This window comes from Phaseolus vulgaris, chromosome 9, assembly GCF_000499845.2.
Source record: "Phaseolus vulgaris cultivar G19833 chromosome 9, P. vulgaris v2.0, whole genome shotgun sequence".
NCBI classification, from domain to species: Eukaryota; Viridiplantae; Streptophyta; class Magnoliopsida; order Fabales; family Fabaceae; genus Phaseolus; species Phaseolus vulgaris.
Window position 1 is genome coordinate 28727815 of NC_023751.2, and position 12277 is coordinate 28740091.

General features: G+C 30.5%; 1 protein-coding gene across 2 annotated transcripts; it reads right to left on the reverse strand.

Annotated features, from left to right (window-relative positions):
• Nucleotides 1-3063: 3063 nt before the first annotated feature.
• Nucleotides 3064-11133, reverse strand: LOC137821833 (ABC transporter A family member 7-like). Of its 2 annotated transcripts, XM_068626605.1 has the most exons (18): nucleotides 10929-11133; nucleotides 10388-10769; nucleotides 10230-10312; nucleotides 9177-9324; nucleotides 8440-8559; nucleotides 8239-8363; nucleotides 7770-7928; nucleotides 7273-7435; nucleotides 7066-7191; nucleotides 6897-6980; nucleotides 5752-6113; nucleotides 5206-5406; nucleotides 4763-4872; nucleotides 4579-4663; nucleotides 4021-4149; nucleotides 3834-3939; nucleotides 3651-3739; nucleotides 3064-3541 (listed from the first exon to the last, which is right to left on the reverse strand). In XM_068626605.1, exons 1-18 carry the CDS (start codon nucleotides 10995-10997, stop codon nucleotides 3242-3244), a joined length of 2841 nt encoding a protein of 946 aa, XP_068482706.1. In that variant the 5' UTR covers nucleotides 10998-11133; the 3' UTR covers nucleotides 3064-3241. The 2 variants fall into 2 exon arrangements, with proteins under 2 accessions (XP_068482706.1, XP_068482705.1); XM_068626604.1 differs by having other exon boundaries at nucleotides 7066-7435.
• Nucleotides 11134-12277: the final 1144 nt, after the last annotated feature.

The window sequence follows — 12277 nt, forward strand, 5'->3', positions numbered from 1 at the left end:
AGTTACTAATATTTAAGATTCTAAATTAGTCTCTAAAAGACTAATAAAGACTAATTTTGAATATAAAGTAGTAAGTAGCTAAAATCTTTGTAGTTAATAATTAGATACTATTTAAAAATTATTTTATAATTTTTTTAATAATAGAAATTATTTTAGATATCAATAATTTTTTTAATTTATAAAATTTTCTCTAATTTAGTAAAATAATAAATAATTATTTTGATTTGTAAAATTATTTTTTTAGTGTATAACATACAAGCGTGTAGTAAAGTAGATGTAATATATGATATTTAAGGTTTGTTGGAAAATCCAGCTTTTTGTTTGGTTTTTAATTAAAAAAATGAGTTTTGGAGTCAAATAAAAGGTCTCACATGTTTTCAAAATAATAGATTTTTGATATGGAGACAGAAGGAGCTTGTAACATGGATGGACAAAGATATGACGACGGTTTCTTCCGGCACTTCCGTACCTTCTTCTCTTTCCTTCGTATATTTTCAAATTTCCAAAAATGTCTTCTTTATTATTTTGGATTACACAATTCGAAAATCATTTTTCAAATTTATAATTAGCTTCTGGATTACATAATCCAGAAGTCTTTTTTCATATACATGATTAATTTTCAGATTATATAATCCGGAAGTCTTATTTAGCTTCCGGATTATGTAATCCAGAAATTTTTTTTAAATGAATTTCTGGATTACATAATCCGAAAACTATTATATGAGGGTGACATAAGAAGGATAAAAATGTATTTGCATGTTGTGTATGGAGGTGGCAGAAGAAAAGGTAGGAAGAAACCGTCAGATATAACTATACGATTCCAGGAACTCATGATGGGCTCACTTTATTTTTTAAGTTTGGGGAAGGCCCTGTTAAAACACTATAGCAAACATTCTTTTATATTGAAAACAAATTGAAAATGTGGGTTTCATATAGAGATTAAAAAAATTATTAAAACCGAATTTAAAATTAAAGTATGACACTAACAAGAATCCAATGCATAGATCTTTAATACACAATGCATTATAATTAAAATAAAACCATAATCAAAACCAATAAGTATATAAGGTTGAATATTTAAGTCTACAAAGTACAATTACATACATAGTGTTTCGTTGAAGAAAAGAGATAGAAACAAAAGGGTTTTCCAAATCTATCTTGTTTGATTTTATTTTTGAAGAGATTTCAAAATTCATTTATTTAACTTTTTTCTCCCTCTATATATTGGAGGGATTTGAGGAGGAGGGAAAGTCAGTTGACTAAAAATTTGAAGTGCATCGAGAAAATTTATTTATTTTTAAAATAAAAATATAATGTCTAATTAAAATTTCTTCCCTCTCTTTCCCTTCATTAAAATCAAACACAATGTCTAATTAAAATCCATTCCTTTCTTTCCATCAAAATGTCTCTTCATACCTTCCAATTTGATGTACTAAATAAGAAAAATATTTTGAAGTCCTTTTATATAGTAATTTCTAATACTTAATTTAATCAAACTGGTTTATAAGAAATTTTATCTAATAGCAATGTAATTGATATGGGTTGGGTCAAATTTAATTTAACTTTGGATCATAAAGATAATCGCTCACAATAAAGAAGAGTGTAGGAATCCTAGTATTGAGTGTTTGAGAGCAAAGCAGTGTAAACGCAGAGAAATTCAGAGAGGGAAGAAAGAAGAAGTTTTGAGAGAGAAAAGAGATAAGCGAAAGAATTTGATTAATCACAAAATGAAAGCACATCATGTTCACGGGTTACAAAGAGCAAAATATAAAGGCAAAGTAAAAGTCCAAAAACATAAAAGGGCCCAAAATAGAAAAATGAAAATAAAAAAACAGAAATATGTTATGGAGGTGGTAATAGCACAAGTCACTATGTAAGATTAAAAAAAAGTGAAAGTAAGACATGTGTAAAAGTGAGAGAACTCGTACAAATCTTAAAAAGTAAACACTCTAATTGTTAGCTTCTTTATTAGAATAAAAAAAGTCTTTTTTTAGTAGCTTCTTTTTCTTTAGTTGTAAAAGAACACTGTGATTGTTATGATGGAGTGATTCAGAATCATTCAGCATAAATAAGTTTTGAAGATTCCTTCTGACATAAAGAAGGACTATCAAACCTTCTAATATTCCAAATTTAAAATTAAAAGCAAAACAGAGCAATTTTTTTTATTTTAAAGAAAGTAATATTACAACAAACGTTTAGAAGGTATAAGTAACAATATTGTATTGCAAGAAGAAGAAAAGGAGAGAAAGGCAGCAAATGTAACATAGTATTAAAATAATCAAAACAAATTCATAAGAAAACTTCAGTTATTACTATTACGTTTAGTTTTTTATATATTTTTTGAATTAACAAAATAAAAAATTGATAGAAACATTTATCGTTCAACGAAACTTTTTCAAAAAATAATATTAATAAAGGGCATCATCCAACATAACATTAGTATGAACATCTCTCAACAATCATATTTCTTTTAAGGATAAGTATATAGAAACAAAAATATAAAAAAAAAATACAAATAAGCCTGGGAGATGGAATGAAAACCATATAATTAGGAAAATTTATACTTCAAAATAACTAACTCCTCTATATTATTATCCATCATCATGATTCCAACCTGAATCCACCCCAACTATATAACATGAATGGAAAACAAGCAAGATGAAAATATCTCATATATAAATCATCAAAAAATCTAAATAAAGCAAAAAAAACAGTTACAAAAAGATGGTTTCTGGAAGTACCAAACTTACAAGCACGAAATTACTTTATATATATATATATATATATATATGTTTATAATAATATATAATAAAGATTTTTCTATTTATAATGTCTTTATACTTTGCTCTTAATACTATCTTAAAGTCACACTAATAAATAAACTAATACATGACTTCTACCTATACTAAAAAACCAATAATGATTTATATCATATTTATACTGTTACGATAAAGTGTTTAAAATATTTAATTATATATAGTTATTTTTTTATTATAATATAATTTTAATATAATGCATGACAAATAATATATTTAATTATTTTATTTTTATATAATAAAAAAATCACATAAAATAAAAAATATATATACCTACACTGTTTCGAATAGTAATAAGAAAATCTCTGAAAGAGATGGTTTTACAATGAAGAAGCTAAATTTTAGTTTATTTTGGGAGAAGCAGTAAACAAAATTCGAGGGTGTATATATACACATTATTGATCATGTACATGCAGAGTATGAAGCTATGACAAAGTGTCAAATGCCTGAGCCCCACGTGCAACTTTGATGAAGACATCTTCCAATGTGGTATCAGCTAAACCCCATGCTGAAACGGTGAAGCTTCTCTTTGCAGTTTCAACTGCTTTGAATACATTTGCTATTTTAACCTCCTCCTTTGGTAGCTCAAACTTTTGTGTACCAGAGATGTGGTAGATCTTGTTAGCATTTGGTGAAAGCCCTCGCACCAAATTCTCTACATCCTTTTCATCATCCACAGCTGTTGTCATTGTGAACACATAACTTCCTCCATACCTACCTTTCAACTTTGATCAAACCACCACAAGTATAAAAAGTGTCACTTCACGAACATGGCATATGCATGAAATTGGATTTCCAATGAAGTTGATTATTATTATTATTAAGCAATGTTACCTGCTTTGGGTTTCCTATGCACTGCAAGCTTCCATCTACAAATATTCCTAATCGATCGCATAGGACTTCTGCCTCTTCCATGGAATGTGCTGAAAAGAGTGTGCAAACAAAGATTTTATTAATCACCAAAAGGTAAACAAGCTCTGTATATGTGCTTCTAAACCAAGAGGAGAGTGAGATTACTGGTAAGAATGATTGCACGATCTTGTTTTGCACGCTTCACAACATTCCATAAGTTGTTTCTTGATGCAGGGTCTAATCCAGTACTTGGCTCATCCATATAAACAACCTTAAAAAACAAAACATTTAGTATAAGAAAACATAACAAAAACATTTTGGAGAAAGAAAAAATTAGTTTAATGAAAGCTACTTTAGGATCTCCAATCAATGAAATTGCGACACTAAGCCTCCTTTTCATTCCTCCACTGTATTTTCCAGCTTGTTTATCTGCAACTCCTCCATAAAAAAGGTTTACACTTTTCAACGATTCTTCCACCGCCTGCATCAATAGATTGGAAGTTAAAATTACCTAAGTCTTGTCTCTACAGATAAATAAATGTTAAGAGAAAATGGTTCAGTTTGTATCTACACTACAACCAATACCTCTAAAGATCACCCTTTTAACAGAAAAATATATATCCATGAATAATTAAGGGGGAGTGAGCATAAAACTATGATAACATTGATAAAATGTTCAATTTCCTTTAAAAATGACAAACTAATAGTACTCTTCATGACGTTTCACACACTTGTGTCATTCAAACATAATACACAAGAACTGTATATTACTAATAAAGAATGACAAAACTTTTAACTACCCAATGTTTTTGTCACATAAGAATTGTATGGTTCTCTCTTTGCTCCAACTATGATGCAACATATTCTAGGTTCCAACATTCTCTGCAATCACAAACTCAAGTAGACTTACTTCTGTCAAGGCTGAACCTTTAAGATTTTTAAGTCTGCCATAAAAGAGTAGATGCTCTCTTCCTGTCAGAGATTCCCACAGCAAACTAAAATGATAAAAGAAAAATATATAAAATTTCTTAATTATTACAAATTTAATTTAATACTACATTAAAAAACATAAATAGGAGGAAGTTTCAGCTTACTCATGCTGTGGGCATACACCCATGCTAGTATATATTCCATCCATATGAGTTCTTATGTCAAGACCTTGAACAAATGCTGTACCGGAGGTTGGCTTCGTGAGACCAATCATCTGTAAGCAATACATGATGGTTAATTGAGGAGCAAACCACCAGCAAAAGAAAAACAAGGATTCATGGCATAACAGGATTTCGCAGAAAACCAATCAGATTCATACTTTTATGTGTCAACTCAGACATCATCTCTAAGGATCAACAAAATTGGCAATTTTCATTGATAAAGATACTCTTTTTTTCAAAGTAATTTTAAAATTGTTCTTTCCTCTTGAGAAACTAAATAGATTTTTCAGATTCAGCTTATATTTAAAGAGGAAGGAAGGGATAGAGAAAGAAAAGTAAGGAATTTTCCAAAAACGTTTATTGCTGATAAATCAAATTTAACTAACCATATTGATAAAGGAAGTCTTCCCAGCACCATTGGGACCAAGCATACCAAAGCATTCTCCTTGAGGCAAAGCAAGGGACAACCCTCTCACTGCAAATTTCTCAGGGTTACCATCCCTCCCCGGGTAGACCTTTTTCAGGTCGTCGCATACAATTGCTTGATTAATGGTCGGTTCAAGTAGCAGTTGCTCCACCTTCTCCCTCTGAAGAGAAAAAGGCAAAAAAATTAACACTTCATGCATGTAACTGAGGTACACCATATTTTAAAGAGAAAATAGGCTATACAGAGAACTTTCTTGCATAGTCTAGTCATAAACAATCTTTGTTAATTTTTACAATAATTACTTGAGAAGTCATACAATGGATTATTCTGTTCAATTATGACAATCTAAAACTGTTTTACACTATGAATGCATAATCATTGACTCTATTTTAAATAAAAAGAAACAAGTAGTGACATGTTTTTCAGTAAAAATATACTGTTCAAAGAATAATCTATTAAAGAAACCACTAATGAGTAAATGTATTCAATGAAAACAAAAATTTACCTCTTGAGCGACATCAGGTTTCTCCATCTGAACAAACACCTTAGATTTCTGCCTTCGGATACTAGGCTTCCGAAAAGATGAATGAGACTCTTTCTGAAATCCTTTCAAGAAAAAAAGAGGACTTTTTCTGCTTCCAGATGACAAAACTTGATCGATATAATAAGCAAAGAAAAGCACCAGAAGCCACTCCACAAACATTATAATTAAGACCTCCTTCATGCCATTTGCGCTATCATTCAGATCGCTCCAGCGCATACCATCAGTCCCCAAAGCATCCCCACTAAAGGAATATTGCGAAAACTCATACAACCCACGATATAATGCAAACCCAGGATACAACTCCATAACAATGATCCACCCTCCTGAAAATATTGTACAGACAATAAATCAACACGCCAGAATGAAGCTTAGAAAGTGCCAACATGTTCGCACATGATACATAAAGATGTTCACAATGATCATGTTAGTCTATTATTTTCAGTTGATAAAGAATAAAACCTTAATTCCCTACTCATGCCATTCATCCTTGTGTATCAATTCACAAGAACATTCAGCAACATAACACTCACTCCTCGTCATGATCTTACATGATAATGCGTGATTTCATGACTGCAGAAACTTTGTTCTCATTAATAATTTGGTGTTTTAAATATCACAGATTTTTAACAAATGAGGCTACAAATTTCCTTTGACATGAAATTGAACTGAAACATGTTTGTAGCCACTAGAACAATAATGGTTAACATAATTAGGGGAACAATAGCATGTTGGGTAGAGGGGGCAAAGACAGTAAATTTAAGTTTATGTTACATGGTATTCAAATTTATTTCATTGTTCTATTTGTTAAAGAGTTTAATAAAATTTTAGAGGAAAAATTTCTCAAGAAATTTGTAGGTAAAATTATTTCCAGTTCAGTTAAAGTCATGATCGTGTAAACAAAGATGGAATTTTTCCAGAAGTTTATTGAGGACAGAAACAAGGGCTACATAAATTTGTAAAATATCTTCCATGCTGAAAACTGTCTGATTATGAATTGTAATGTGGTACAGTATATCTGTCAATACTTTAGAATAAACATTCTAAAATTTATATGTCCACATGAATGATCCAAGATGCTTACAAATTTTTTATCATTTTTTACTTACTCGGAAATGATGTGTCTTGAACAAAAAATTGGAAAAGAAAGCCAGCTAATAGCCCAGTTCCAAACACACCTATATATGAAATTACTGCAATTACAAAAAAAAAAAGTTAGTAATCCGACCAGATAGAAGAAAATACTAATTCAACAACATAACATGGTAATCATCAAACCTGTAGCAGTTTTAACATTTGAAAACACGGAAGCCAGCAAAAAAGCCAGTACAATTTGTAAATTTATATAGATGAAATAAAACACGAATTGGATGCTGTAAGCATTCATTGTGAAGAAATTCAACCCTGAAAAAAACCAAGCAGTTGTATTAAAGAGAAACTGAAAAAATGTCAGAATGAAAATAGTCACATTGGTTGCATTCTTACCTATGACTGAGCCAAATATCACCAAACACAGCATGTAGACAATAGATATGGCAAGAAAATAGCCATACGAAATCATCCAATATGGCCCATCACCAAGACCATGCATTTTCATCATGATTCTTAATTTTTGTTGCTTCTCATATACTAGCGTTGTCAAGGCAATCTACATCAATAAATCCACAATTTTAAAAACACATTATAGAAAATTAACTGTTCTGTATTGACATAACAGATATCGGATAAAACTGTTGCCTTTCAATCATGTATTTTTTTCTTAGTGCAAAAATCCTTATCCACAAAGAGGCTTTACATGAACACACTCATACCAAAATGATATGGGAGACATAAAAATGACAGGCCTAATTCAAAATCAAATTTTAGCCAAATAGAAACTTATTCAGTAAACCATGTCAGTTCTTTTCTCCTGTGCTAAATTCTATTGGTACAAACAATGTAGTTCATTGTAAATATATTGCTTCATATAGTTATGTACTTACAGGGAAAAGTTGCAGGATGACCCATGTAAAGAAGAGAGCACCCAAAAGAGAAGCTAAATCAAATTTAATTGGGGTTGAAGGTTTTGGCATTTCCTTCACAAACTCAAAAAACATTCTGGTACCAGGTCCCAACAGAAACTGGAGGTAGGCATCTGATACCTGCGATTGCCAAAAAATAGAGACACCAATGTTATTAAAATGAAAAGTAGGAAAATGCATACAGAGCAAATTATAATCATACAGTTTTGAAATCTAAAATACCACAATTGAATAATACATGGATGTCATGATAACTCCTTTAACTTCCCCCGTTTGAAATATGAATTTGAAATGCATGCAGAAATTATATTGCAAGTAGCGCGAAGTTGTTTCATATACTGAGACAGAGTTTGCTGTTACAATATGTTATATCAATCATAGATAATAGAACAGAAGATGCACATTGAAAAACAAAGTTTTAGATTCTTACCAAATTAACAGAACGAGGAATACGCGCCAATGCAATTTGACTAGAACCAGTGTCGTTTTTGTAGGTGGAGTTGTACCATATGCTGACATTAAATATGTTCCCATTTGAATTTAAAAAATCATAACCTGTCAAAAGAATATAAAGTTAAGTATTGCTTTCAACACTTTAGTGAATCAAATCAAAATATGATTATGTACCTACCTGCAGCTATCTCTTCGATTTGTTCCTCTAGATTACTTTTCCGATAGCCTCTATATAGCTCATTGTTCACTTCAGAAGCACTATTACGCCATAAAGGTAAACCCTCAGCGCAAACTAACTCTACATCCAGTAGAAAACAAAATTTTGAATTAGTAACAAAACTTTTAAACAAGACATGCAAGCCTTGAGCATACTCAGAAAAGAAAAGACAAGCACACTACAAGCAAACGTATTCAAAATCATTTGGGAACACTTCTTGGGCGCAAGATCACTATCATTAGAAGTGTTTGAGAAAAGTATACCAAAGGTTGCAATTATGAGTAACTATGCAAACATATTGTATACTTTCTTTTGATAGTTCCTAGTTTGGCAATATAGCAATTATTTATTAATGATCCTATAGCTAAACTTCCACCCTAAAATATTACATCCTACAAGGCTTAAATTTTTATACTCAATTAAGTTTGGTTTAATTTTTATACTACTAATTACTTGTTTGAACAAGAAGACATGAACTAAAATCATATGAAAGCAGAAAAAAACATGTCCAGAGTACACAAGTTTATCGAGTTATTTTTAATCAAACATCACCTTCTTGATTAATATATAGATACAAAATCCACAATGGATTATCATATTTCATTAACAGATGTATGCAATACAACTATGCACATTCATTCACTTTCCTGTTATCACTTCAGGAAACAATACATTGCCAATAAAAGGATGTCTTGTACCTTGTTGTCTGCTAGTTGCTGCTGATAGCTCAATAGAAATGGAAAATGTAGAGTTCTGCGTGCACTGACTTTGTAGATAATAAATAGGTTCATCCGAAAAGAAAGCAGGTTCCAGAAAATTGGTGTTCTCTGTCATTGAGGCTGATCCCTATATTTTAAAGACAAAATGAAATTACATATATATGAATCTAAATACATAAGAATAGATAAAGTTTACACACGAACAATGTCTAAACGTTTCATAGTGTTATCCAAGTATAAATCATTATGCATGACAACTCTTTTGATTTTTATAATACTAATGATGATTTATGACTGGTAAATAGTTTAAAACTTTTACATTAATAATGCATGTCTATTAAATTCAATAAACAAATAAACACTAAATTATCTTTTTTTTAATCCTAAACCTTAATCCCAAACCCTTTTTTTTCAATTTTTTAAAAGTTTCCTTATTTGCTCCCACATATACTAAAATTTTCAGTACAGTCTTATAATTACCAAAATATATGCACTGTGACCCTTTTTATTTGTTTTCTCGCTAACTTGATTAGGTACTGAGGAAACAGATGAAACCATATGTTTCAGAACTTAGAAAATCACGTTAAAAAAATTGGTATCTATAAAATTTAAATAACATATTTAATCCTCTAATTTTACAAAATTAAATAATTGATCTAACATAATATTTCATCTAATTACTACCAGAAAATCACAACATTTTCTTAACAATGTTAAAAATTTATTGTTAATCATGACCCCTAATGTTTTATACGAATAAATAACTAATCTTTGTCATAATTTATGGAAAGGTCGGCATTTTAGGTTAAAAATTAAAAAAAATATTAATATTAAAATATACATAATGATGCCTAACTTAAAAAGTTTATATAAAAAAATAAAATTATTTAATTTTTAAACATTAAAAGACTAACTGCCCCGTTCAAATTTTTACGTAGATCAAAATTACACATTCACTAAACAATAGAGGCAAAAAAAAACGATTTAAGCCAAATTTAGTAACAATATAGCCAATTTAGAACAGTAACTCACAGCGACATTTGCTGCCAAACTAGCCATAACAGCAGAGCTGTTTATAGGAGTGAAGGAACTTGGGATCATATTCCCAGATATGGCTACAAAAGAGAAAACCAAGAGTAAGTTAAGTAAGAAAAAAAAAAACAATATAATGTAAGGATTCAGAGTTTTACCTTCTCCAAAAGACTGATTTGTGCCAGTGAAGAGCATAGTGACAGGGCAGGAGCCATTCCTCCTGCAGGAGGCGTTTGGATAATCGGAAAAGGGAAAATTGTCTGTTCTCACAGCTCGGTACTGTGGAGCCGGCACTTGCAACAGAGGAGGCCATTCCTGAGGATTGGGAACAGGGCAGGTCGAAACTTGGTCCAAATCCGAATGCTCAAGCCCGCACTGCTCCTCCACACACGTGTCCCCTTGTCTCCTCACACAAACGCACCCACACTTGTTCTCTGCCTTGTCCAATTGAGTATCCACCAGGCGTTGGAGCAGAACCAGCAACAGACACAACAGGAACGGGAACATGATGAGTCGAACGTTTGTTTTAACATTTCGCTTCTGAAAACGAAAACAACACCTTAATATCTCACACTCACCTCAATAACCATTTCTAACAGAAAGTCATATAATCAATAGTGCATGTTTGGCTCAGCGAGTTAAACCCAAACCACTTCCATTAGCTTCAAAACATCAAATCAAAGACGCAGATAAAGTTACCTGAAAGGTTAAATTCTTCCTAAGGAGTGCGTTTGCCTGAGTCCAGAAGCTCGCCGGTTCGTTTGCCATGCTTCGGAATTTTCTATGTCAGAAACGAACACCAACTTGTGTGAAACTTCAAACCCACGTTGTTTTATATTATATGTTCTATATAATGTTTTCAGTATGACCGTTTTGTCCCTGAATCTTGATGTTATTTTCAACAATGGTGTTTTGTGAAGTGTGGAAGCGAATTTTTGTTAAGGCAGGTGAATTTTTGTTTTCCGAATATGCCCTTGGTTAAATGACTAGAGTGTCCTCTTGTAGGAATGTTGACTTTGTGTCGGGAAGCATTTTCCATGACCTTTACAAGGCCAGACTTTTTCTGTTACGTTGAAATGTACCCGTTCCGTTTTTACTCGACGCGTTTTTTCCAATTAGCACGTAAACTTAACGACATCAAAATCTGTTGACAATAATATATAATGGTCAGTGTCTTCCTAATATAAGTAAAGAGTAATACGAAAGCTAAAACAACACTCTTTTTAACATATTTTATTATTGGGTAAAATTGGTTGGGATTTTTTTTAAAAAAATTCTACATCTAAATCAAGAGAGAATATTAAAAGATCAAATATTATGTCTAAACAACAATAATAGAAAAGAATTGAAAAGAGAATGTCTCTAACTTTTCTTATTTATTATTATCATTACCATTGAAGAAGATCATTACTATACTTTTCTTTCAAGTAAGAATAAATTATTTTTTAAAATTATTATATTAAAATGTTAATTATTTTTAACTCATTTTTAAAGTGATTTAATTCTTTCATTATTGTTATTATTTATCAAAAGTAAAATATTTTTTTATTCTTTCTATTATATCTCATTGTTCTTTGGCTTTTTTTCTTTTTTTTTTCTTCTTTTATCTACTCCAATTCACTACAACAATGAGTAGATGAACACATTTCTTCATATATCAAACTTTTTTTATCTATCTACGGCAAATTATATCACTGATTACACTTATATATGTTTTTTTACTCTTTCTTCTTTTTGTTAATTTTAGAGCTAAAGTAATAATAAAATACAAATTCAAAAATTAACTTATCTATTTATCCTTTATATGAAGAGTTAAAGAATGTCAATTTATTTTATTGGTTCGTGAACCATTGATGAAGATTTTTTCCATTATTTTTCTCTCATGGTTTTAAGAAAGAAGGTCGATTACGTTAGTAAGCTTTAACTTAAAAATCGAATCTACCAATTAAATAAATAAAAAAAACCTGTAAATGTAACGAATAACCAAATTACCTAACTACAAAATTAATATAAAGAAAAACCAATCAAAATTAGAAAACCAGTTCAAA

Bases quoted from the DNA above. Each gene is read 5' to 3' on its own strand.
- LOC137821833 (XM_068626604.1), bottom strand. From the start codon at position 10,997: ATGGCAAACGAACCGGCGAGCTTCTGGACTCAGGCAAACGCACTCCTT. The intron at 6,114-6,896 runs GTAAGTAAAAAA...CAATATTTTCAG, and splicing joins TCAAGACACATCATTTCCGA to GAGGGTGGATCATTGTTATG. The intron at 4,873-5,205 runs GTTAGTTAAATT...TATTGCTTACAG, and splicing joins AGACTTCCTTTATCAATATG to ATGATTGGTCTCACGAAGCC.